The sequence below is a fragment of the Pelodiscus sinensis genome, chromosome 12, assembly GCF_052426305.1.
Source record: "Pelodiscus sinensis isolate ZL-2025 chromosome 12, ASM5242630v1, whole genome shotgun sequence".
Lineage (NCBI taxonomy): Eukaryota > Metazoa > Chordata > Testudines > Trionychidae > Pelodiscus > Pelodiscus sinensis.
Window position 1 is genome coordinate 42,191,093 of NC_143063.1, and position 27,625 is coordinate 42,218,717.

The 27,625-nt window shown below is 42.1% G+C and overlaps 1 protein-coding gene and 1 long non-coding RNA gene across 5 annotated transcripts in view; one reads left to right on the forward strand and one right to left on the reverse strand.

Annotated features, from left to right (window-relative positions):
• The window catches only part of CDH13 (cadherin 13), a 967,731-nt gene that overhangs the window by 662,043 nt on the left and 278,063 nt on the right, over nucleotides 1–27,625 (forward strand). For both annotated transcript variants that reach the window (XM_075939988.2, XM_089781523.1), the window contains exon 7: nucleotides 11,126–11,304. In XM_075939988.2, the coding sequence (XP_075796103.2) occupies nucleotides 11,126–11,304 (179 nt within the window). The remainder of the gene's footprint in view (nucleotides 1–11,125; nucleotides 11,305–27,625) is intronic.
• On the reverse strand, nucleotides 1,055–24,963 carry LOC112545711 (uncharacterized). Of its 3 annotated transcripts, none has more exons than XR_012906652.2 (3): nucleotides 24,856–24,963; nucleotides 4,017–4,088; nucleotides 1,055–1,180 (listed from the first exon to the last, which is right to left on the reverse strand). It is a non-coding gene; the product is annotated as an uncharacterized LOC112545711 (long non-coding RNA). The 3 variants fall into 3 exon arrangements; XR_012906648.2 differs by having other exon boundaries at nucleotides 1,056–1,183; XR_012906649.2 differs by lacking the exon at nucleotides 24,856–24,963 and adding an exon at nucleotides 10,458–10,596 and having other exon boundaries at nucleotides 1,056–1,183.

Below are 27,625 nucleotides of genomic sequence, written 5' to 3' on the forward strand. Positions count from 1 at the left end.
TGTCTACACTGGCTGCTTGAATTTCCGCAAAAGCACTGACTTCCTACTGTAAGAAATCAGTGCTTTTTGCGGAAATACTATGCTGCTCCCATTCGGGCAAAAGTTCCTTTTGTGCAAAACTTTTACGCAAAAGGGCCAGTGTAGACAGCTGAGATTTGTTTTCCGCAAAAATGCCCCGATCGCGAAAATGGCGATCGGGGCTTTTTTTGTGCAAAAGTGCGTCTAGATTGGCACGGACGCTTTTCTACAAAAAGTGCTTTTGCGGAAAAGCGTCCGTGCCAATCTAGATGCTCTGTTCCGAAAATGCTTTTAACAGAAAACTTTTCCGTTAAAAGCATTTCCGGAAAATCACGTCAGTCTAGACGTAGCTGTGCTGAGTAGAACAGAATAAATAACAGTTCAGTGGCTGAAATGGAAAATTAAGAAAAAAGAGTTGATTCAAACCTGATTTTTTTCTTTTTTCCCCTCACCAATTAAAAAAAAAAGAAATGTTGAATCGTTTTGTCATTTTTGAAATTTGCTATGCATGTTTTGGGAGTGGAGGGTTGGCTAAAACTATTTGCTGAATTCACAAGTGGTTTTGGTGCTTGGAAAAATGGCTAGCTCTAAAACAGAGTATACACATGCAGGATAGTGTAGTTGGGATTGTTAGTAAAATAGACCGCCATGAAACTGAAAAAGCCGAGACAACAAAGAAGTTGTCCTATAATGATACTGTCTCGTCCACCTTGTCTCTCTCGTATCCCGGCCCTCAGATGGAGGAGATAGAGGGCTCAGTTTCCCTGGGGCCCAGCAATTCAAGGGCAGCCAGAGCCCTGGGCCCTTTAAATTGCTGCTGGAGTGCTATGCACCCTGTGCAGCTCTGAGGGCTGGGGGAGGGGGGACATGCTGCACTCCAGGTGTGCTGCTCCCACCCCTTCTGCCCAAGGCCCATCCATTCCAGGATCATGGAGCTGGACCCCCCCACACTTTGCTCAGGGGCCTACATAGACCATTAGACCAACACAGCTACCACAACATTGCAAATGTCAAAAAATTGGATTTTACCGTGTTTTGTAACATGGTCTGAGTGTTGGGGTCTCCCGATTCCATCTCTAGATTTTGATTTTGATTTTTTTCAACAAGCAAGGTGTTGTTGGGATCAAAGAAGCTGCTCTTGTTGCTGTTCTTTTCTTTTCAACTACTTTGAAGAAAACAAAAGAATTTAAAAAAATGAAAGCACATTTGACATTCCCCTCTTTTAACTCTTATTATAATCAGTTTCATCTCATTAGACCCAACCTTCAGTTATAGTATGTTTTCTTCTTGAAATGCAGCCATAAAGATGGTTTGTTAGCTCGCTTAGGGATTCCTTTCATGTAAGGACACAACCTGACTGACAACGGCCTAGCAAAACACCTGTATGCCAAACCTCTCCCAGTCCCTAGCCTGTGGGTTGTGGCTCTGTAAAAGTGTGTGTCCGGAGCACTGTTGTGATCCCAGGCTGTCTTAATGGCTTCAAGGGGCCATTGGCAGCTAGGTGTCGGGCCAGTTTTGTACTGCATAATATTGAAAATTAGGGTCATATCTTTAAAAGAGCCCAGAGAGTTAGATTCTGAGAATCTCAGGCACAAATCCTCAGAAGTATCAGAGGGTATGTCTACACTACCCTCCTAATTCGAACTAGGAGGGTAATGTAGGCATACCGCACTTGCAAATGAAGCCCGGGATTTGAATTTCCCGGGCTTCATTTGCATGAAGCTGGCCGGCGCCATTTTTAAATGCCGGCAGTTCGAACCCCGTGCCGCGCGGCTACACGCGGCACGGAGTAGCTAGTTCGGATTAGGCTTCCTAATCCGAACTAGCTGTACTCCTCATTCCACGAGGAGTACAGCTAGTTCGGATTAGGAAGCCTAATCCGAACTAGCTACTCCGTGCCGCGTGTAGCCGCGTGGCACGGGGTTCGAACTGCCGGCATTTAAAAATGGCGCCGGCCGGCTTCATGCAAATGAAGCCCGGGAAATTCAAATCCCGGGCTTCATTTGCAAGTGCGGTATGCCTACATTACCCTCCTAGTTCGAATTAGGAGGGTAGTGTAGACATACCCGGAGGGAGTTACGTGTCTAAATACTTCTAAGGTCTAGGCCTTAGGAAAAAAAGCCACCAATGTCTACTGAGCAAGAGAACATCCAAGTTCATGTCCCTGCTTTGGTTAATTCAGAGCAAGGGCTTGGACCTACGTTCCATTTTAAGTGAGTGCACTAGCCACTATCAGCCTTCCTTCATCTGGGTGTGTCTGTGCAGAGAAAATGGGTGGCTATTTTCTTGCTTAAGGGGGAAAAAAGGAGAATCCATCACTGTTTCTATCGTTAATCCAGTAAATATGCAAAATGATAACTATTCATGATAGAGTTGGAGTGAGAGGAAGATGAAAATTGATTGAGGGAGGCAAATATCTTTAAAAAAACCCAAACAGAATTAATGGCTTTTATATTTTGTGAACCCTAATTATTGGCGCTCACATTTTATGAGACACAATAGTTGGCTGTCATGTTTTGTAAACTCTAAATTCTTTAAAATATTTGTTTTTTCTCCATGTACTTTAAGATTTCTTCCAGCTTTATCATGAGGTAAAATTAAGGAATATTGCTGTTTGGGGTTGTTGGTTTTTTTTTAATGTAAGTTAACTAATTACTCTAATTTTATTACACTTATTTTCTACATTGAAGCTTGGGAGAATCTTCACTTACACGATAATTTCTTGCAGGTATTTGTGCATATAAAACTTACAGCAGGGCTTATTTATTGGCACTGTTTTAAATTTGCTTTCTCTTAGCAATTTGGATTGCAGTAGTTGAGAACTATGATGCCTGGTGAATAGGCAAAGAGAAAAATAATGGGAAAAATATTAAAGACAGGTCCAAGAAGAGCTGGGGAAAACATTTGGCTTGCTAAACAGTGTCAAGGTGAAAACCTAGCAGAACACATTTGTTTTTTTAGCAAGCTCTGCGTTTAGCAGTTCTAGACTATAAAGTTTGCATCTGCACTTAAACTGCTTATAAATGTCTGGCATCAACTTTGAATTATTGCAGGTAATTCTAGTTTGCCACAGGAACTGAGCAAACAACATGGCAAATCCCATGAGGTAGAAGTACCTGTGATAGAATGTATTGGCTGTAAAATTGTTCAGCTCGAAAGACATTGTTCAGTCTAGGCAGAGCTGGGATAGATTTTTATCAAGGCATGGACCAGATTCTGTCCTGCCATATGCAGCTGCATGACATGGGAAGGGATCACCCTTTGCACTAACCACCCTTTGCACTAACACGTCAGCTGGCTGGATGCATTGTGCGCTAGTTTCATGCAGGATAGGGTCCATCACTCCAGCACACATTTCTCAAGACCTCCCAGTATCAGTTCTTGCCCTACTCCTGATGAATCTGATGAAAAGAGTTTTGCCCTTGAAAGTTCATGATACAAGTTACAGACTAACATGGCTACCCTCTCTGAGGATGAGTCTACACTGCAGAGTTTTTCTTGAAAAACGGCCGCTTTTCCGGAAAAAAACAATACTGACATCCACACTTCTATTGCATTCTTACAACAGAAAGTCGAAAGAATGGGGGACTTTTTTCCAATGGCAGTAAACCTCATTCTATGAGGAAGAAGCCTTTTTCCGAAAAAGCTTTTTTGGAAAAAGGCGTGTGTGGATGTGGAAAAGGGATTTTTTTTAAAAAGAGGCTGCCAGGAAAAAATCACAGGTGCCTTGGTGGCCACTCCATCCAAAATAATCACAACTTAAATAAGAGATAGCGTCCACATTGATTGGATGCTATCTTTTGAAAAAACACATTCCTTTTTCGTTGTGCTTTTGCAGTGTAGACGCTCTCTTTCGACAGAAGTTTTTCCGGAAGATCTCTTCCAGAAAAGCTTCTTCCTGAGGAAGCCTGCAGTCTAGATGTAGCCTGAGTCCAAGACCAGTTATTTTATAGGCTACCAATGAAACTTCACCAGTCCATCTAGTCATTTTGACTGACCTGTGGTTTGTTGTCCTATCCAAAGTGATGACTAGTGCTGCGGAGACAAGACACTCTGATTTTGTAACTGTCCTGCATTTGCCAGCCATGTAAATAGACAACATAAAGCAAGGGTTAGAAATAATTGCCCTAAAAAAATATAAAATATGCTAGAAGACTGAACTCATTAATTCTTACTAAACATCTCTATAGAGTAAGACCTCCGAGTTTAATAACAGCCATAAGTTAATATTTGCAGTTGCAATTCAAATGTACTTGATTGGCGATGTAATAGACCTTTCTTCTTACATTTGTTTTGCTTCCCTGGGGCTTGTTTTCTTTAAAGTGCAAATTGACAGTCAAACATGCAATTAGTTATGATGAGTTTAGCAGGCAGCAGAGTATCCTTCTCTGTTCTGTTTTCCAAGACTTGCTTTATTTCTTCAGCAATGAATGGAAAGCATGGCGGAGATGCTTGCCACACTTTGGATTTTGTCCTTTATCTCCTTCTCTTTTCTGTTCTAGTTTTGTCTATAAAGGGCCCTAATGCTTAGCTGTTTTCTGTTGTTGGTATACAGAGATGCTGATGTTAATTTACAAGGAGTGCTGGATAAAGACTGAAAAGTTGTCTTTTTCACTGTCAGCAAACAGTTCAATATCTGCTCTTTAATTACTAAGTTATACTCCTTTTTACGATCCCATACAAGAACCTATAGGGCAAAATATGCCAAGGAACATAAAAATTCAGGATAATTTTATAATACCCCATGTATACAATATGTATGGCCTGATATTTTTTTATAGGTGCTGTAACTTCATTTGACATCAGACCCTCTGAAATCAGGAGGCAGGTTTCTAAATGTTGTGCCCACATTTAGAAGCTATTTTTGAAACTGTGTCACAAAGACTACATGGAAAGATCAAAGTAAGATACACAACTCTAGCTATATAAATTACGTAGCTGGAGTCAACGTATCTTAAATCTCTGTCTACATGGCGGGAGGTTGATGGAAGGAAAAGATACTTCACACTTTAACCTATCTCCATAAATTTTGCAATAAGAACTTGTAAATAACACTCTAAAACAATATTGCACAATTCATGTTATGAAGCCTATATCACTCAGGCAACCTTTTCAATTTAATTATATAAAGCTTGACTGCATTACTTAGCAGTAACTTTAACTAATACATGACAAAATACAGTAACTGCACAACTAGGTTAGGGCAAGGCGTATAATAATGACCCCCCAAGGTAACTGCACATGAGATGACTGGTAATGAAGTAAAGGCCCTCAACCTATCTGGTAGCTGAACCAAAAATAATTCTGTGTTAATAGGAGTTTTCTCTGTCAACTCAAATGTATCAGATACTCTCCTGGCATCTGACAAAGAAAGAAAGGTTATTGAAAGGTAAATTACAAAATGTCAAAGAGCTTTTCCTAAGAAAACATCTGTTCTACTTGCCACAACACTATGCATGCATTGTGAAAGCCTTTGCTTTCTGGCACCTCAGGGAAGTTATTCACTAATATTTCTAAAACAAAGTGTAGGCCAAATCAACAATCAGCAGACTGATAGCTGCAGTCTTTGGAGCAATGAACTGGTTGGTGAAAAATATATCTAAGCAATGAGCAACTCTAAGAGGTGCAAGGAGAGGTTTCTAGTAACAAAATTGCCAGGGTATAACAAATAAAGCTGGAATTTTGAAATATAGCATGGCAGCTACAATTCCTTTACCGAGGAAAAGAACTTAACGTGAATATCTTCAAATCATCGGCAGAACTATAAAATTGCTGATTTTGAAGACATTTGTTCTGCAACTTGATAAGTTAATATATATTGTTTAACATGATAATGTTGCAAGCTGTTTTTTGGTTCGGAAGCCAGCTGCATTTGATTGATGCCAGGAGTGGAAGTATTTATAAAATGACACTGAATTAGAAGTAGTCAGTTTATGAGTCTGGGGAAATGAATGTTTTATGAAGAATAAAACTTTATGATAAAAGAGTAATGCCAAAGATGTATATTTCTTAAATTAAATGTGTTGGGACTGACGTCTACGCTATAGATCCTTTTGAAATACTATCAGCGGTACATGTACCCAAACCAGAACCATTGAGCTTTACATCCTTGTATCTTTAGGAAATGCAGATCTGAATTTGATCTCTTTGATTGGAGTCCAATCTTTAATGTATTATAAAGTGCACATATATAACCATGACTGAATTTAACTCTTACTTAAAGCAGCAGTGTTGTTTGAGGAAAGCAACATAACCACTTGCCCGCTATATTTGTAAACATTTAGATTTTTAGTTTTAGTTTGAAGATATACTAGCTAATACTATGGAGTTATTGTGTATGTGTCAAATGCACAACAATGAAATTTCAGGTTAGTTTGGGTACAAAATTGAACGTGGGTCATTTTTAGTTGGAGAAACAAGCTTTTCTAACACTCAGGGCAGGTCTACAGTACAAGGACAAGTCAATCTAAGCTACGCAATTGAGTTGCATTAGTCGTGTAATTCAAATCGAAGTAGCTTATAGCTATTTACTGCACGGTCCGCATTGCTGGGGCTTGACAGAAAAATCTCCCCTGTTGACTCCCCTTACTCATCTTATTTTACTGGAATACCGTAGTTGACAGTAGAGTTATCGGTGGTTGATTTAGTGGGAATTACTAGACTTGCTAAATCAGTTGTTGGTGGATCAATTGCTATAGCATCAATCCACTCCTTAGTGGAGACAAGCCCTCAGACTGGTCCGATTGAAAAAGCTACTCTTTCCTTTGTCCAGTGGGATTCAGTAACTCCTTTGACAGAGGATGCCAGGGGATTTTGGAGCTAAAGAGTTAATATTTTCTGTGTGTGTAAGGGTATGAAAAAATGACAGAATCCCAACAACATACTGGCCCTTCTGATGGGTATGACATATGGGTAGAATGAGATATTACTGAACCTCAGAAGACCTCATCTATTCAGGTTCCCTTTTTTTTACACTCATAAAAATAGAGTAACTTGTGCTTTGTGTGCCATGGACACCTCAGAAATAGCTGAGACATAAAAAAATGGACTTGCTACTCCACAGTTTTTCACCTCTATTAGCATCTCCAGCTATACAAAGTGACTGCAAAATGCCGCCATTTGAAATAACAGTGGAAGTTACTTCATAGTATATTGTTTCTATCCATGCCTTCAAGATTGTTCAGGAATCCACAAAAGGGTTAGCATGCCATTAGTTATAGGGCCTGATTCAATGCAGTATCCCATGAGTTTCATCTTACCGTGCCTGAAAATGTTGAGGTTCCTTCCAGCCTTACATTTCTATGGCCAGGTCCACACTTGACCTGGCAGCTAAGCTTAAGGTACGTAACTCCAACTACGTAGAATACATAAGCCAAGATTGATGGCATCCCCACAGCAGCTTCCATTACTCCTTGCAAAAAGAGGAGTACTGTACACCAGCAGGGAGCCTTCTGAGTTGGATTTAGCAAGTCTTAGCTAGATTCACTAAATCAAGCTCTGGAATATTGATCATGGCAGTGGCAATCTTCCTTTTAGCGTAGACAAGGTCTATGATTTGACGAGGGCTTGACTACCTGAAGACTTACTGCACATCAAGGTAAGGTGCAAATGTACAGATCACTAGCCTGCCAAACACAAAGTAATCATTTGGACCCTGCTACTACACATTAAAATTGGTTCAGCAGTAGGTCAAAGCACACTACAGAACTTTTAGTATGCAATACCAGGGCCCATAGAGCAGACTTGTGAGCTGTAGATCTACACCTTAACTTGTTGTGCACTAAATCTCCATGTGAACAAGCCTAGATTCTACCATGAAATTAATCCAGAATAGGGCTGGGTGTGAATTCTAAGAAAATTATTTTTTCCTGATTAACTCTGCCTGTGGATGATCTTCTTCCAAATTAGCTTAATCCGTCTCCAAGAAGGATTAACCTAATTCAGAATAAGGCAGTTTTATTTCATTCTAAGAGTTCCACACATGGAGTTAATCAGGAACCGCTATTCCAGAATAGTTTCCCATGTAGACAAGCCCTTCGAAATCAAACAAGAGAAAGTACAAACAAGGCTACTGCATTTATAGGTGGATGGAACATGCTGTGAAACAAGCATTATCACTCTCTTGATCAAATGTGCTCCCTCCCCCTTTTCTTTTGTTGTATTTCTCAGAACACTCTTTTGTTGAAGTGACCTTGAAAATAAGCTCTCCGAGGTTTTGCTTCATTGCCACTTCAGGCAGTTACCCCCCTTGAGAAATATAACAGAGATCTTACAGCATGTTGATTTTGCTCACCTGTGATTAAAGGTCAGACAGCAGAGAGGAGAAACCTATCCCTGGAAGCCTTGCTATGTTTTCCAGTATTACAAAATGGAATAGGGGGATTCGATTATTAGTGGATGGATTCGCAAAGACTGGGAAAACCACAAAGTGAATTGCCTGCCTCATGCAAAGGCTGTAGGGCCCTTGAAACATATAAATAGTCTCATGTGCAGTACTGGGATGGAACCAGTTGGGGGTGGCACATGTAGGTACCAGTGACATAGAGAAAGATAGGAGAGATGTCCTGGAAGAGCAGAGTTTTGGGAGAGGAGGGAAGGGGGCAGCACCATGTGCTCTGAGACACAGCTTACTTATCATCCCATTCCCTGGACTATGAGGGAGTGAGGGGAAAGCACTTGCATTCTGTGTATGCCTCTCACACTTGGCTAGTGAGTTGCCTTCACCAGCCGGGTGAGAGAGGCATGCACAGCATGCAAGTATTTTCCCCTCATTCCCTGATAGTCTTGGGAATGGGATGAAAAGCAAGCCACATCCCAGAGTGCATGGCTATTGCCCCCTCTACTCTCCCAAAACTCCGCCCTTGAGGTCCTGGAGGCCAAATTTAGGCTGCTAGGGTAGAGCTTAAAGTCTGGGACCTCAGTGGTAGCATTCTCCACAATGCTTCTCTTTCCATGTTCAGGACCACTTAGATAGGCAGAACTTCAGCATCTCAATGAATATGTATGAAAATGAAGATGAAAAATTGTTCTCCTTGACCTCTGATGATGGGACAAGAAGCAATGGGCTTAAATTGCAGCAAGAGAGGGTTAGGTTGGACATTAGGAAAAACTTCCTAACAGTCAGGGTGGTTAAACCCAGGAATAAATTGTCTATGGAGGTTGTGGCATCTCAATGATTTAAGAGAGGCTTAGATAGATAACTTTCGAGGATGAGCTAGACGGTGCTTGGTTCTGCTGTGAGGGCTGAGGAATGGACTTGATGACCTTTTGAGGTCCCTTCAAGTTCTAGTAGTCTATAATTCTGTGGGAGGAGGGATTTAGGTTTATTAGGAACTGGGGAATCTTTTGAGAAAGGAGAATCCTGTTCTGTAAATATTGAAGATATCTTATGATGAGGCTACATCATATGGTCACTTACAAAGCCTTTCACTTAGCACCTCTTTGGAAAGGGGCTGACATATTTTCCTCTCCTTCAAATCCATCAGTGGGGGACCACTGGCCCATTCTTCATAACCCACACACAGGGAAGCACACACAGGGAAGCAGATGGCACCCACACACAGGGAAGCAGATAGCATATTTTCCTTCCCTTCATTCTCCAGAATCCTGAAGGCTGTTCTTGGGAGTGAGATGCATGTGCATACCACATCGTTAAAAAGCTGTTGGATTTACAAAGTTCTGCAATTAGGCCCCTCTTGCCAGGGCCGTCCTTACCCATATGAAGAATTCACAGCTATGTTGGACACCTGAAAAGCTGGGGCACCACTTGGTCTTAATATCCACCCACCTGCCTCTTCCTATCTCTGTTCTTTGGCCTGCTTCCTCTGGAAAGGATCTAGTTAACTTGAAAGCCTAACAGACCTACTAGCAGAACAGTGAACCTGGGAAAAACCCATTTCAAATGGGCAAACAGGCATTTGCCACCCCAGGTACATACTGTCAGTTTCTGAATGTACTGTGTTAGTCGACAGGACCTTAGTTCAAAATGTGTTTAAAAATATTTCATTAGTGTGTTGTTGATTATAAAAGAGTATAAAACCATACGTCTAAAAAAATCAGCATTCCCAACCCTTGCCATTGGGCAGAGGGGCAACAGGTTAACTGTATTGTGTAAGAATCCATAAATCCTAAGGACAACTCTATCTCTAGTCATCAGCCCATTAGCAAGAGCCCTATTTGCAGAACATATGTACATGGTTTCTTATCTGCAGCTTGCTTTTTCCCCATTTTGTTGGCTGAACCAAATTATTGAAAGGAAAAAATAATAATTTTGGATTGACCCTAGGTGAAGACTTTTCAATCTCCTTATTAAATCCCCTCCCCCCCCCCCAGGAAACAAAATATAAAAATAAACAAAAACATAAAAGCAAAGGAAATACCATTCCCAAAATACCAGGAAGAGGGGTTTAGGCCCTTAGTCCTGTAGCTAGAACACTCACCAGGTATCTTGGACACATCGGTTCAAGCCCCTGACTTGAGTAGTGATTTGAACTTGCAGTCATTATGGACAGCAGCAGGAGAGCTTCAAGAGGAAAGACTGAGAGAGGTTCACCCCAGCATAGTTCAGTGGCTAGGGTACTATCCTGCAGTGTTAAAAATGGAAGGTAGAACTATTTATCAAATTCATGTCAAATTCACTATAGCTTTGATGAACTCGAAGCTGAGAATCCTGACTACTAAACCATTTTAAAACATTTATCTCTGTTTAAGTTTTACATTTTCTCTTTTTCTTTCATCCATGACTAGCTGGAAGACTCCTAGACTTGTTAATTTCTTTATTTTCATGGTGTGAAAATGAAAACCTGGTTGTATGCATACATGTGGATGTGATCACCCATGAAGCCCAGATGAGGAAGATACCATGTTTAGTATAGATACATTTGTCCGCTGAAAGGTAAATGCACATGCCCATTGCAAACTTAGAAATCAGTGGCCTGAGGAGAAGTAAACTGACACACTAAGTAGCCAGTGAAATGCTGTATTAGTTTCCCAGAGTTTTTGTTGGATTGCAGCCTTGTGATCCTCACACAAGGAACCAAAGGAGCATTATGCATTCTTGTCACATAGTCTACTTTAGTAACCAGGTTATATTTTGGTGTCTCTCTAGGAAGCACTGTTATGCGCATGATGGCCTTTGATGCTGATGACCCTGGTACAGACAATGCACTTTTGAGGTATAATATCCTCAAACAGACCCCTGACAAACCATCTCCAAATATGTTCTTCATTGATCCTGAGAAAGGAGACATTGTCACAGTGGTATCGCCTGCACTGTTGGACCGTGAGGTAAGTGAATAACTGCCTATTTTAATATATTTATCATAGCAGTAGGGATAGATTATTGACCACCTTACCAGGATAGTGATAGTGAATATGAAATGCTAAGGAAGATTAGAGAGGCTATGAAAATTTTAAAAACTCAATAAGAGTGGGGGATTTAAACTATGCCCATATTGCATGAGTACATGTCACCTCAGACAGGATGCAGAGATAACATTTCTCAGTATCTTAAATGACTGCTTCTTGGAGCAGCTGTTTCTGGAACCCACAAGGGGAGAGGCAATTCTTGTTTTAGTCCTAAGTGGAACATAGGATCTGGTCCAAGGGGTAAATATAACTGTACCGCTTGGAAATAGTAACCATAATGTAACACAATTTAATATCCCTGTGATGGGAAAAACACCTCAGCAGCCCAACACTGTGACATTTAATTTCAGAAGGGGGAACTACACAAAAATGAGGGGGTTAATTAAACAGAAATGAAAAGGTACAGTGACAAAAGTAAAATCCCTGCAAGATGCATGAAAACTTTTCAAATACACCATAATAGAGGCCCAATTAAATGTATACCCCAAATTAAAAAAAACACAGTAAGAGAACCAAAAAAGTGCCACTATGGCTTATCAATCAAGTAAAAGAAGCAATGAGAGATAAAAAGGCATTGTTTAAAAAGTGGAAATTAAATTCTAGTGAGGGAAAAAAATAGAAAGGAACATAAAGTCTGTCAAATTAAGTGTAAAAATATAATAAGAGAAGCCAAAAAGGAGTTTGAAGAACAGCTAGCCAAAAACTCAAAAAGTAAGAGCAAAATGTTTTTAAGTATATCATTGGCAGGAAGCCTACTAAATAACTGGTTGGGCCCCTGGATGGTCGAGATGCAAAAGGAGCACTGAAAGGGTATGTCTACACTTTACCCCTAGTTCAGACTAGGGAGGCAAATGAAGCATACCAAAGTTGCTAATGAAGTGCAAGATTTAAATATCCCACACTTGATTAGCATATTCATGTCCAGTCGCCATTTTAAAATTCCGGTTGCTCGATTTAACTTGCCGTGTGTAGACGTGGTAGTCCGATCCAAAACCCTTCCTTCGAATTAACTGTTACTCCTCATTGCAGGAGGCATTTTAAAATGGCGACCAGCTGCGAATATGCTAATCAAGCGTGGGATATTTAAATCCCGCGCTTCATTAGCAACTTTGGTATGCTTCATTTGCCTTCCTAGTCTGAACTAGGGGGCAAGTGTAGACATACCCAAAGACAATAAGGACATTGCAGAGAAGCTAAATGAATTCCTTGCTTCGGTCTTCATGGCTGAGCATGTTAGGGTGATTCCCAAACCTAAGCCATTCTCCTTAGGTGACAAATCTGAGGAATTGTCCCAGATTGAGGTGTCATTAGAGGAGGTTTTGGAACAAATTGATAAATATAACAATAAGAAGTCACCAGGCCCAAGAGTTCTAAAAGACCACAAATGCGAAATTGTACAACTATTAACTGTGGTTTGTAACCTACCCTTTAAATCAGCTTCTGTACCTAATGACAAGAAGATAGCTAATGTGATGCCAATATTTAAAAAGGGATTTAGAGGTAATCCTGGCAATTACAGATCAGTAAATCTAACGGCAATACCAGGCAAATTAGTTCAAACTATAGTAAAGAATAAAATTGTCATACGCATAGATTAACATAATTTGTTGAGGAAAAGTCAACATGGTTTCTTTAAAGGGAACTCATGCCTTACTAATCTACTAGAGTTCTTTGAGGGGGTTAACAAACATGTGGGCAAGCGGGATCTAGTACATAGAGTGTACTTAGATTTCCAGAAAGCCTTTGACAAGGTCCTCACCAAAGGCTCTCAAGTAAAGTAAGTTGTTATGGGATAAAAGGGAAGGTCCTCTTATGGACTGATAACTGGTAAAAAGGAAACGAAGGATAGGAATAAATGGTAAGTTTTCAGAATGGAGACAGGTAACTAGGACAGGTGTCCTCCAAGGGACTGTCCTGGGACCAATCCTATTTAACCTACAGGCAGTCCCCGGGTTACGTACAAGATAGGGACTGTAGGTTTGTTCTTAAGTTGAATCTGTATGTAAGTCGGAACTGGCGTCCAGATTCAGACACTGCTGAAACTGACCGCCAGTTCTGACTTACATACAGAATCAACTTAAGAACCCCAGGCGTCCCCAAGTCAGCTGCTGCTGAAACTGATCAGCAGCTGATTCCAGGAAGCCCGGGGCAGAGCAACTCTGCCTCAGGCTTCCTGTAGTCAGCGCTGGTCAGTTTCAGCAGAAGCTGACTTGGGGACGCCTGGGGCAGAGCAGCTGGGGTGCTACTGGACCAACCCAGCAGCACCCCATCTGCTCTGCCCCAGACGTCCTGATTCAGCCGCTGCTGAAACTGACCAGCAGCGGCTGAATCAGGACCTGGGGCAGAGCAGCTGGGGTGCTGCCGGGTTGGTCCAGTAGTGCCCACGGGCGCTGCAGGACCAATCGGCAGCGCCCCAGCTGCTCTGCCCCAGAGTCCAAAACAAAAGCCTGGTCTGCTGGGGGGGGGGACCACACTAGCTGCGCCCCCCCCCCCCAGCAGACCAGGGACACGGGGAGCAGAGCCGCAGCGGCAGCGGGGTGCCGCGCCTCTGAGGCTTTGCTCTGGCAAAGCCTCTGAGGCGCGGGACCCCCCGCGGCTGCGGCTTCAGTCAGGGTGCCTGTGGTCTGCTGGGGACCGTCCCCAGCAGACCACAGGCACCCGGACTGAAGCCGCAGCCACGGGGGGTCCCGCGCCTCTGAGGCTTTGCCAGAGCAAAGCCTCAGAGGCGCAGGGAACCGCCGCTGCTGCCGCTCCAGTCTGGGTGCCTGTGGTCTGCTGGGGACGGTCCCCAGCAGACCACAGGCACCCGGACTGGAGCGGCAGCCGCGGGGGGGGTCCCGCGCCTCTGAGGCTTTGCCAGAGCAAAGCCTCAGAGGCGCGGGGAACCGCCGCTGCTGCCGCTTTGACTGAAGCGGCAGCAGCAGCGGTTCCCCGCGCCTCTGAGGCTTTGCTCTGGCAAAGCCTCAGAGGCGCGGGACCCCCCCGCAGCTGCGGCTTCAGTCCGGGTGCCTGTGGTCTGCTGGGGACCGTCCCCAGCAGACCACAGGCACCGGGTCTCATGCGGCAGCAGCGGGGGTTCCCGCGCTTCTGAGGCTTTGCTCTGGCAAAGCCTCAGAAGCGCAGGAACCCGCCCGCTGCTGCCGCTTGGGTCCCGGTGCCTGTGGTCTGCTGGGGACGGTCCCCAGCAGACCACAGGCACCGGCACCCAAGTGGCAGCAGCTGCGGGGGGGTCCCGCGCTTCCGAGGCTTTGCTCTGGCAAAGCCTCAGAAGCGCGGGAACCTGCCCGGTGCCCCTGGTCTGCTGGAGATGGTCTCCAGCAGACCAGGGGCACCGGAGCAGCTTACGAACGGGGCTTTCTCGCCCCGACTTCCGGGGCGAGAAAGCTCCGTTCGTAAGTGCGGATCCGACATAAGTCGGATCCGCGTAAGTCGGGGACTGCCTGTATTTATAAATGATCTGGAGAAAAGGGTAAACAGTGAGGTGGCAACATTTGCAGATAATATTAAACTGCTCAAGATAGTTAAGACCAAAGCAGACTGTAAAATGCTTCAAAATGATCTCACAAAATTAAGTGATTGGGCAACAAAATGGCAAGTGAAATTTAATGTTGGTAAATGTAAAGTAATGGACATTGGAAAATATAATCCCATCTGTACATACAATAGGATGGGGACTAATTTAGCTATAACTACTCAAGAGAGATCTTGGAGTCATTGTGGGTAGTTCTCTGAAAACATCGACTCAATGTGGAGCGGCTGTCAAAAAGCAAACAGAATATTAGGGATTATTAAAAAAGGGATGAAGAATAAGGCAAAGAACATCTTACTGCCTCTATATAAAAGTTAATAGGTAGCAGGTTTAAAACAAACAAAAGGAAGTTTTTCTTCTCACAGCACATGGTCAGCCTGTGGAACTCCTTGCCAGAGGAGGTTGTGGGGACCAGAACTTTAACAAGATTGAAGAAAGATCTAGATAAATTCAAAGAGGTTAGGTCCATGAATGGCTATCAGCCAGGATGGGTAGGAATGGTGTCTTTAGACTCTGTTAGAGGCCAGGAATGAGTGACGGGAGAGGGATTGCTGAAGATTCCTTGTTCTGTTCACTCCCTCTGGGGTATTTGGCATTGGCCACTGTTGGAAGACAGGATACTGGGCCAGATGGACCTTTGGTTTGACCCAGTGTGGTTATTCTTATGTTTTTATCTTTCCAACCATGCTATGGCCTCTTTGACACAGCATCTGCATAGACTTGTTGATAGATTTTTGTGTTACATGAACAGAGGCTCAGAAATGTTTGAAAGGTGAAATTGGCTCAACAAAGCTCTATTGTATAGAGCTTTTCATTTGACTTGTGTGTCGGAGTTTGTATGCAATGCTCATCGTTTACAAATGTGGTCCTGGAAAGTTTACAGGGAATACATTTGGCACTGGATGTAGTAGAATTTTTCACTACAGGACACTGGACATAAAATCACTGAAATGGAGAGACTTTAAGAATGTAAAGCTATAGTTGTGTGCTGGTTCGGAACAGAGGTGAGCATTATTTCCTATCTGACCTTTTAAGAAATTGTGCTGGCTTTATAAATACTCTCTGGACTTAAAGGGGATTTCCTGCCCTGTGAGGCAAATTTAATTGAAAAACACTTAATTCTTCTAATCAGAAAACAAAACCAATCCTTTTCTACAAGGCAGAAGGCATTTTAAAGGGCCAGCTTATCTGTAGGCATATCATATATATAGTAGCCCAGTGTCTGTGAGTCTGTAACGCTGAAATGCCGGCTGTTCCCTCTTGGGGGCGCTGTTGCCTGAAATGCTGGCTGTTCCCTCTGGGCGGCGCTGTTGCTGAAATGTTGGCTGTTCCCTCTGGGTGGCCCATGCTGCATGGGGAGTGGCCAAACGGCCACTTGCTCCACTTGCTCTCCCGTGACGGCACGGCTGAGCGGCGCAGAAGTCAGCCAAGTGCCACAGTGGGAGGGGAAGGGAGCAGGGTGGTGACGTGTGGCGTGTGAGCGGCTCCAGGCCCTGCCCCCTGGCCATGAACATCATTGCCCTGCCCCCCTTTGCCTCCTGCCGGGGCGCTCGGCTGACTTCTGCGCCACTCAGCCAGACCGCTGCATAGGACCAAGCGGCACAAGTGACCATTTGGGCTCCACGCCCCCCATGTAGCACGGGGAGTGCAGAGACCCAACGGCCATTTGGGCTCTGCAATCCTCCGAGTGAGAGGGCGGAGGCAGAGGCAGAGAGACCTGAAAATCCTGTCTTATGACGGGCTAATTGTCTAGTTGTTGAAGAAGAGCAATTCAGCAAGATATATTCATTTTGGAATGTGTAATTGATATTTACCATTATGAAAGAACAAATTCTTCTGACGGCTCCATCAGCATGGATCTGGAGTGAGTCCACTGACAATCCATTAATACGGGTCTAGCTGAGAGCAGAATCCTTTATCAGCAGAATCGAATGTTAATATCTGCAAAAGTTTCCATTTTAACCACAGGGCCTCCAGTTCAAAACCTTATTATTGTTTTCTGAAGCCAGGCTCTGCATTTTTTATTCCTAATACGTAAACAACCTCAAGATAAAACCAATTTACTGGAAATTGAAAAATCAATGGAAAGTGATAAACAACCCTACCTTGCCTAGTGCGCACCAAAGGTCATTGGTAATACATGAAGTAATGATGCTATTTACATACAAGAAATCTATCTATGATTGAACCGTTATTGCTGCTGCACAGTGTGGGCTGAAAGTGAGACTTGAGCTCCCCAGGATTTCCTATTAGCCGCTGATTTGATACTGTTGTGTGGAAAGTAGGGTGGCATCATCCAATCTCACCAAAATTGCAAAAGTGATTTTTGTTGCTGCTGAGGGTGTTGAAAGCATTATAAAGCTAAAGTGTGCACTGTGCAGTCCTTTAGCACTGAAACCCAGTGTGGCGTGGGTCCAAGTGTGTATTACAATTAACTTTCAGATGAGAGTATGGGCTACGACACCTCCCTTCATTTTCTACCACATCAGACTCCCTTTTTCGTGGGTTCTGACCCATCCTGACTTGCCTTTGTGTGTCTTTGGGGAGACACATTGGCCCACAATCATAAAATCATAGAATACTAGAACTGGAAGGCACATCAAGAGGTCATCAAGCCCAGTCCTTTGTATTCACGGCAGGACCAAGCATGATCTAAATCATCCCTGACAGATGTCTGTCTAACTTGCTCTTAAATGCCTCCAGTAATGGAGATTCCACAACTTCCCTATGCAATTTATTTCAGTGCTTAACCACCCTGATAGTTAGGACTTTTTTTTTATAATGTTCAACCTAATCCTCCCTTGCTGTAGTTTAAGCCCATTGCTACTTGTCCTATCATAAGTAATTAAGGAGAATATTTTTTTCTCCCTCTTCATTGTAATACACCCTTTTAGGTCCTTGAAAGCTGCTATCATCTCTTCTCTCAGTCTTTTTTCCAAACTAAACAAACCTAATTTCTTCAGTTTTCATTCATGTTTTACAGGACTTCAATCATTTTTGTTGCTCTTCTCTGGACCTTCTCCAGTTTCTCCACATCTCTCCTGCGATATGGTGCCTAGAACTGGACACAATACTCCAGTTGAGGCTCAATCAGTGCAGAGTAGGGGGGGAAATGACTTCTCATGTCTTTCTCACTACACTCCTGTTATAGCATCCAAAATGATGTTGTTTTTTTTACAACAGTGTCACACTGTTGACTCATATTTAGCTTGTTGGCTATGGTGATCCCTAGATCTCTTTCTGCAGTATTCCTTCCTAGGCAGGCACTTCCCATTTTGTATGTGTGAAATAGATTGTTCCTCCCTATTTGGAGTACTTTGCATTTGTCCTTATTGAGCTCCATCCTGTTTTAGTCCTAAGTGGACAAAGTCCCAGTTTGTGCAGCTCATTTTGAATTATGACCCTGTCTTCCAAAGCACCTGTAACCCCTCCCAGCTTGGTATCATCAGCAAACCATATTAGCGTACTATCAATTCTATTATCTAAATCTTTGACGAAGATATTGAACAAAACTGGTTCCAAAACTGATTTATGGGGAACTCCACTTGTTATTCCCCTCCAGCATGACTGTGAACCATTGATAACTACTCTCTGAGAATGGTTATCCAGCTACATTATGGTTATGCACCTACCTTATAGAAGCCCCATCTACATTGTATTTCCCTAGTTTATTGATAAGTAGGTCATGCCAGACTTTATCAAATGCTTTACTAAAGTCTAGGTATACTATGGCTACCACTTCCTCCTTATCTACAAGACTTGTTATACTATCAAAGAATGCTGTCAAGTTGGTTTGACATGATTTGTTCTTGATAAATCCATGCTGACTGTTACTTACTACCTTATTATCTTTCAGATGTTTGTAGATGGATTCCTTAGGGTATGTCTGCAGTACCACCCTAGTTCGAACTAGGGTGGTAATGTAGGCAACTGGAGTTGCAAATGAAGCCCGGGATTTGAATTTCCTGGGCTTCATTAGCATCTCGCCGGGCGCCGCCATTTTTAATTGTCCGCTAGTGCGGACTCCGTGCCGCGCGGCTACACGTGGCACAGACTAGGTAGTTCGAACTAGGCTTCCTATTCCGAACTACCATTACTCCTCGTGAAACGCAGCACGGACTAGGTAGTTCGGACTAGGCTTCCTATTCCGAACTACCGTTACTCCTCGTTTAACGGCGCCCGGCGAGATGCAAATGAAGCCCGGGAAATTCAAATCCCGGGCTTCATTTGCAACTCTGGTTGCCTACATTATCACCCTAGTTCGAACTAGGGTGGTAGTGTAGACATACCCTTAGTTATTTACTCTATTATCTTTCCTGGAACAGAAGTTAAGCTGACTGGCCTGTAGTTTCCTGGGTTGTCCTTATTTCCATTTTTATAGATGGGCACTATATTTTCCTTTTTCCAATGCCCTTCTCGAATTTCTCCAGTCTGCCATAACTTTTCAAAGATGATGGCTAATGGCTCAGATACCTCCTTGAATATTCTCAGATGCATTTCATGAGGTCCTGGTGACTTAAACATATATAACTTTTCTGAGTAATTTTAATTTGTTCTTTTTCTATTTTAACTTATGAACCTGATTTTCACTTGCTTGCACTATGTTAACTGTCCAATCGCCACCAATCTTCTTGGTGAAAACCAACACAAAGTTGTTGTTAAGCACTTGTAGCATTTCCACATTTTCTGTTATTGTTTTTCCCTCTTTATTGAGCAATGGGCCTACTCTATCCTTGGTCTTTCTCTTGCTTCTAATGTATGTATAGAATGCAATCATGCCTTCCTTTCCAGATTCTTTCTGGCAGTTATTTGACTCACTTCCCCTTCATGCCACCTGGCACTTTTTATAGGCAGCCAGCAATTCTGTGGCTTCTACTCAGCATTTTCTAGGGACCAACAAGCAGGCCCACTATCTCCCACTATCTTGGATTCACCTAATCAGGGGAACTTGGGAACCTGACTACAACCCCATTCAAAGATAGAGACTTGTAATAGTCCTGGTTTAAAATTAGCTTTGGGAGAGGTACTATCTTTCTGTGTGTTTATACAGCACCTAACCAAGTGAGGATCCCATCCTGAGCGTTCATGGTCTTTAGGAACCATCATGATACAAATAATGATAAGTGGGGATAGTTATGCCCACCCCACTCAATCTATAATGTTAAGTCATAGTAAAAGGAATTCCTCTCTCTCTTCACAACACTGCCGTGCGGTGTCTCATGTCCCAGACTGAGGCATTAGCAGAGGCATGGTGAGATTGGAATAGCATATCTTAGTCTCATTGATGCTCATTGATAAGGTATGTGCATGTATCTTGCTCCCAGGAAGTCTGCCAGGAAGTTGTCTTGTTTGTTGTCCTCGTGTAGATACCAGTTGTGAAGAATGAGTCAAAGGTCTCCACTGATGATTGGAGGGAGAGGGAATTGCGCTAGCCCCTCTCCAAAGATTATGGGTGCTGAAGTACAGGCTTTGCAAGTGACTCTATGATGTCGCTTTAGCAAAACCCCTTGGAATGTGCAGAAAGAACTCCTGCAGGGAAGCTGCTTGTCGAACCTGACATGTAGTGTCCAAGCTTGTATGATCTCTATACATTGAACCAGCTGTTTCAAACCCGCAAAAATACAGCAGCTTCTCGTGAGTCCCAGTTGCAGCCAGCCCCATCTATTTTATTTACCAGTCCTTTTTTAAACTCTTATTTTCTCATTTGAAATACACACAAAACATTGTCAGTCACACTGATGTTACCCTTCGTTGTTCTGTGCACTTTCGTTGAATAATAATGAAAGCAACTGAAGAAACTGTGGCTGAGTTTAAGGTTAAGCTTATCAGGTACGCTAAACATGGAAGGACAAAGAAATCTGGCTCTCATTATTCAAATGTGAATGCACTGGAAGCTGATATAAATGCTTTTAAAGCAGCTGTGTTAAAGTGATGATCAAAGTTAGTCCGTGTTGTCTAGCTCTTTTATTAATTTTAGTCACTGCGTAAATGCAGATGCTTATGTGAAGCCTTCCACTTGACTTCAGCTAAATTGACAGAATGTAAATTGCTATTTTTTGTATTCCATATTCAGTTTCTTTCATGTCTGTGTACCATAGAGAAGCTGCAAATATTGCCCAAGGGGGGATATTGAGATGGAGTGGTACCAGACGCCTAGCAGTTTTTTATTTCCCTTTTGAACATAAGCAACAGCCCATATTATTTTTTCATGCTTTTATTTTTTAAGAGGTGCTGCTGTGAGACAGCCCTGGGAATCTTACTATGCAGAAATTCAAGAGCCAGGTACTAACCCCAAACAACCCCAAATCATCAGAGCTAGGTAGCTCTGGGTATGTCTACACTACCCTCCTAGTTCAAACTAGGAGGGTAATGTAGGCATACCGCACTTGCAAATGAAGCCCGGGATTTGAATTTCCCGGGCTTCATTTGCATAAACTGGGCACCGCCATTTTTAAATCCCTGCTCGTTCGAACCCCGTGCCGCGCGGCTACACGCGGCACGAACTAGGTAGTTCGGACTAAGCTTCCTAGTCCGAACTACCATTACTCCTTGTGGAATGAGGAGTAACGGTAGTTCAGACTAGGAAGCCTAGTCCGAACTACCTAGTTCATGCCACGTGTAGCCGCGCGGCACGGGGTTCGAACGAGCAGGGATTTAAAAATGACGGCGCCCAGTTTATGCAAATGAAGCCCGGGAAATTCAAATCCCGGGCTTCATTTGCAAGTGCGGTATGCCTACATTACCCCGCTAATTCGAACTAGCGGGGTAGTGTAGACATACCCTCTGACTTGCTATATGAGTAAGCACACCTGGGTGGAGGATTGGTTGTTCTATTTGAAAAGACAAATGTTCTGGTTATTGTTTTGAAGAAAATTAAGAAAAAAACCCATATCTCTGCTAACTCTCTAGGAAGTAAAAGAAATATTGAAAGGGATATTTCTTTGACTGAAAAAAAAGTCAAACTTGCTTTTTTGTGAGCCTCTGCTTCTCCCAGTCAATTAAGTAGTTTTTATGTCTAATCAGACTTGCCTCTAAATGAAGATCCATTAACATACATTCCTAAGAACCTTCAGAATCTTGCTTCCTTGGCCTGAAAGTGTAAACATCTTACAACTGGAAAACAGAGAACAGAGAAAGATCAGAAAGAACATTAAGCAGCGTCTTCTGAAAATGAGCAATTCTGGGAATTGCTGATGGGGGTCGGGAGAGGGGAATAAGGAAGGGGCAAAGAGTTCTATTGCCAGGACCTGATGTTTCAAAAAGGCCCAGGTCTCAATACTGCAGCAGTGACTGCGGCCAGAGCTCCAGGCCCTTTAGAATCACCTTAGCAGTACCCGATGGCATGCCCCAGGGTGTTCCAGCTGGCTCTGAAGGCCAGCAGGGGGGCAGAAAGGGCACTGTGGCGGGGGGAGGGGGACTGTCTGACCTAGCCCCATCCTTTTTGCCCGAGGTCCTGCACTTTCTGGAAGCATAGAGCAGAGGACTCCCACGCATTGCCCAGGAACCCAGAAATCCCCTGGTTATCGTGAAGAATTTGTGCAGTCTAATGGTTCAGTAGCCTCAATATCCCCTGCCTCTGCTACTTGAGGGAAAGACGATCTGAAGCCACTAAGAGCTAAGGTTTCCTCAACCACCTGTCTGCTATTAGAACATCAGGCTAACTACAAAGTTTTAGCCATAGGTGTCAAATTTGAGGATTCTTCAGGGCAGGAGCTCCCATGATTAAAGATTAGCAGGTGTTTAGTGCCTACCAGCAGCAAAGTTCCCCCTCCCAACAGTCCCTCCTGTCCTTAGACACCCCGCTGTTCAACTTCCACCCTCTCTCCCAGCAGCTCCTGCAAACTGTTGCCTCCCATGCCTCCAGCATGCCATGGATGGACTGGAGCACGGATAGGGTGGGAAAAAATGGGGTGGGGTGGAGTGGTGGCACAAAGAGGCAAGAAATGAAGCCTTGGCAGGGAGGGGGTAGAATGAGGGCAAGGGTGGGAAGAGATGGGATGGGGCTTGGAGGAAGGGGTGAAGTAGGGGCAGGCCTGGGATGGGGATGGGGAGTTGAGCAACCAACGGATACAGAAGTTGGTGTTTATCATTTCAGTCACAGTCTTCAGAAAAGATAGAAATATGGCATAGTAGTTGTAAAATATTGCAGTTAAACAGTATCATATTCCAATATTTCACAGCCAGATCAAACTCCTGTAGTAGGTGATGGAAGTTTTTCCTATTAAAGATACACTCTCAAAAACTAAATAAAGTATTTTGGGGGTTTTTAGTGGTCAAAAAAAACACACCAATTTTCCATTTCTGAGTGGTTCTATTTTCTTCAGGGTTTTTTTTTTTCCGTTTGGCCACTGAGCTGACAAAAATCAGTTTTTCACTCCCTCGTAATGTGAACTTCAATATAATTCTAGCTGAAAACTTCAGAGAAGGGTGTTTAGACACAAGGTTTCAGCTTGAATGTGTTTCTATAGCACATGGACACATACGAATATCATGACTGAAAAAAAGTTATTTTCTTCAATTTACAAAAAACTATTAAATATGACATATGCAGTAAGCTGAAAGGCCCAATCCAATAACCTGCTGAGTGCTTTTAACCCCCCATTGACTTCCTGGGATGGAAAGTGAAGGTGCTCAGCATCTAAGAGGAGTTTCAAAAATGACTCTGCCCCAAATCTATCAACATTTATATTATTTATGTATTTTTCAGTTTCCAAATTGTTTCCAAAAGTGCATGCTCCTCAGAGTTTGCAGCAAACTCTAATAATTTATGGAGGAACATCCATTTTCATTTTAAGAAGGCATGTAAGGACATATTTTTGAAGATTTATGTTCATTTTTTTTCTTATGGGACTTAAATATCCTTGAATATGTCAGAGATGAAGATTGAAGAGCACAAGGGGGCAAATTCTACCTCCAAACATCCACTAGAGAATACATTTTGATTCATAGGTTCAGTGCAGAAACATGCTCTGTACCAAAGTGTGCAGTCTCAACGCTCAAAAATAGAATATAGCAGAATATCACCTAAAAAAAATCTTATATTGTGTAAATGGCCTGAAGTTTAGGGGAGAAAAAATCCATTTCAAAGTGACACTTGCCTGCAGTGAGCAAGAAATAATGCTTCTCATGTGAATTCTAGAACAGGTAGCTGCACTTTCATAGAATCAAGTTCTCTTAAACCTCTTTGATAAAACACTAATCATTTTTATCCATTACCCACTGTGCTCTTTTGCAAGTGTTACAGAATCAGTTTTGTGGAGGAAAATATCCGTTCTTGTGTGAATTGAAGTGTATATCGAAGCTAGTGCTATCTCTATCCATGTAAAGTGCTGTTCACTCCATTCCTAATATGGTTTGATGAATAATTTGGCTCCTTCCTGCTAGGAACTGCTGCACTTCATTTGCAATATACTTTAAAATAACTTGAAATATCTACAAAATGCTGTAGTCTATGGAATTTTAAAAATGTAGGGCTGGAAGAGAACTTGAGAGGTCATCAAGTCTGGTAGCCTGATCCAAACATTCCCATATTATCCTGAGGGTTAACAGGTCCTTTTCCCAAGTAAAATTATTGTTTCTATTATTTTATAGTTGGGAATCCTGATGTGCACAGGTACAATATGCACACTATAGCAACTCTTACACTTACAAATAAATAATTTATTTACAGATATACACACTAACTCAGCAAGATAAATAGAAATAATACAGAGATAATACAGAAAGTACATTGGAACATCCACACTCACACCATGCCTTGCAGATCAATCTGGATGTTAGCCCTTATCTTCCTCATTACTGTTACCTTCCTTGTCTTTACTAGTGACCATCATTCTGGCCCCTACAAGGTCTACATCTCTACCTTTGTTGCCCTGGGTCGCTACTTTCATAAAATGCTATGCTGACTATACCATGTCTAATGCATATTTAATGGGGGTTACCCTTATTCCGTATTTGTATTTCCTCCTCTTGCCAATACAAAGGTGTCCTTTTCCTATAGGCTAGTATATCTATGATTTCAACCCATTATCATATACGTCAGTTTGTTGCCATGGCGCATTTGCAGTTGGATGTTCCATTGGGAACCTTCTAGAAGCTGATGTCAGCTCCTGTTCTGTGGTCAATGGATATCACATGCCCAAGACTCCCCCTTGCATCCTACTTCCAGTTATTTATAACTTATGAGTTAATTAAGTTTCTCTATGCCAAAGTTTACAGGTCTTAAGCCTGATGTTAACTGCTAAAACCGAAGTCTTACAGGATTAAAACCTATAGGTTTCTTGCATTGCTGCTAAGTATAATAAAGCAAAATATATTGCCAAGCAGTGAATATAACAAAGGTAAGCTGGCCCAGTGGGCTACAGTCCTGTCCTGTGGTAGGACCAAATACATGGAGACTATTTCTGGTAATTGTTTGCCCAAATTGTTCTTAGAAACCTCCACTGAGGAAGATACTACCATCTCTTTAGATAGCTCATTCTTGTTCCATAATTTAGCTGCCTGTGGAGTTAAAAAGTTTTCCCTAATATCTAACCTAAATCTCTCTCGCTGCAGATGAAGCCCATTACTTGTGGACCTACCTTCAGTGTTCATGGAGTAAAATCAATTGCATATTCTTTATAACAGTCCTTAAATATATTTGAACAGTTATCTTTTCTCAAGACTTAATATGCCTAGATGTTTTTAGTCTATAGGTCAAGTTTTCTAAGCCTTTAATTTTTTGTTTGTTTGCTATCCTTTGGAATCCAGTTTTGTCCAAATCTTTCTTAGAAAGTGGCACACAGACCAGGACAGAGAACTCCATCTGAGACCTCACCAGCCCTTATTAGTGCAGAACAATTACTTCCTATAACTTAACATACAACACTCTTGTTAATACAACCCAGAATGATATTATGGGGTTTTTTTGCAACTGTATTATATTGATAACTCATATGGAATTTGTGATCTACTATACCCTCCAGTTCTCTTTAGCAATACAGGTTGAACCTCTCTAGTCTGGCACCCTCGGGACCTGACCAGAGCCACACCAGAGAATTTGCTGGACCACGGGAGGTCGATATTGTCTGGCAGCAGTACCAACACTTCCACTGCTTTCTAGGCTCTTAGAAGATATTGAAGGCTAAATTAGAGCTAAATGACAGCACAGAAAGCCAGAACTGATGAAAGCCAGAACTGATGACCGTAAACAAACTTTATGGGACAGCGGGAAACTTGGCCATACTCAGGATAAGTGGACATCTAGCTAATGAAAATCATGCTGGAACACAGATATTCCCAGACTAAAGATGCTTGACTTGTACTGCCTTCCAAATATTTATATCCCATTTTTAGTTGCATATTTGATACTTTTCCTTAATGAGTCTAGCACTCTGTATTTATTTATAGTGAATTTCATCTTATTGATTTCAAGCCAATTCTCTAATTTGTCAAGGTTGTTGTGAATTCAAATCCTGTCCTCTCGAAGTGCTTACAATCTCACCCCGGTTGGGTTTTGGCTCCAGATTTTATAAACACTACATTATCCAAGTCATTAATGAAAATATTGAATAGTACCAGGCTCAAGGCTGACTCTTGCAGGACCCTACTAGATTGTTTGACAGTCAACAACTGACAACTACTTTTTGAGTTATGGTCTTTCAACCAGTTGTGCACCCATTATAGGGTCATGTAGTCTAAACCACAATTTTCTAGTTTGCTTATGAGTGTCATGTGTGAGTATATAAAAATCCTTACTAAAATCAAGAGGCAACAGCTAATAACTCCCCCACACATCACCCTAAGCCAGTAACCCTGTTGAAAGAAGAAAATTAGGTTGGTTTGGCATGATTTGTTTTTGACACATCCATGCTGACTATTCATTATAACCATATTGTCTTCTAGGAGCTCACAAATTGCTTGTTTAATCATTTGTTCTAGTGTCTGATTAGGTATCAAAATTAATCGTACTAGTCTATTATTCCCTGGGACATCTTTGTTCCACTTTTAAAGATAGGTATTATGCTTTGCTATATTATCTACTATATATTTTAGGGAGTTTGTCTCATTGTCTGTTTGATCAAGAAAATCTCTTAAACGGTTAGAGCTAAGACCACCAAATTCCTCTTATTGTAACTTATAACAATTTAAGGGTTTGTTCGTGACAGGAAAATTGGATTGCTTCTCATAAAACCAAACAGACAAGAGACAGAATCACTCAATCAACTATAGCCCTCCAAACTGACATCAATGGGAGAATGTTGAAAGAGATTGAACCAAGATGAGCCAGAAAAATAGGAAGAACCTGGAATAGGACTGTTTCCCAAAAGAGATGAGAGAGAAATTTGGAGTAATGTTAGAAATAGTAGAGTTTATAGGGATGAAGAAAAAAATACACAATGGAATTCTCATTTAAAAAAATACTACAAAGAATTAAATGGATTTTTTAGTAATCCCCTTTTTAAAGAAATCTGAAATAAAAACTAATTTACAAATAATGCTGCATTTTGAAATACACAATCATTTAAATAAAGCATGTACTTTTTCCTTTTGTTTAAAAAAATAATTTAATTAAGTTAAAGACCTGAGCAACACTAAGTAAATCTGCTAGTAGTATAAATTTAAAGGATTCATCTTTAAAGAAAAATCAATGCAGGTATATGACACTGAGCTAAGTTCAGCAAAGTTAAATTGCTTGTACTCTGGAAATTCACCTCCAGGGCTCTTTGGCTA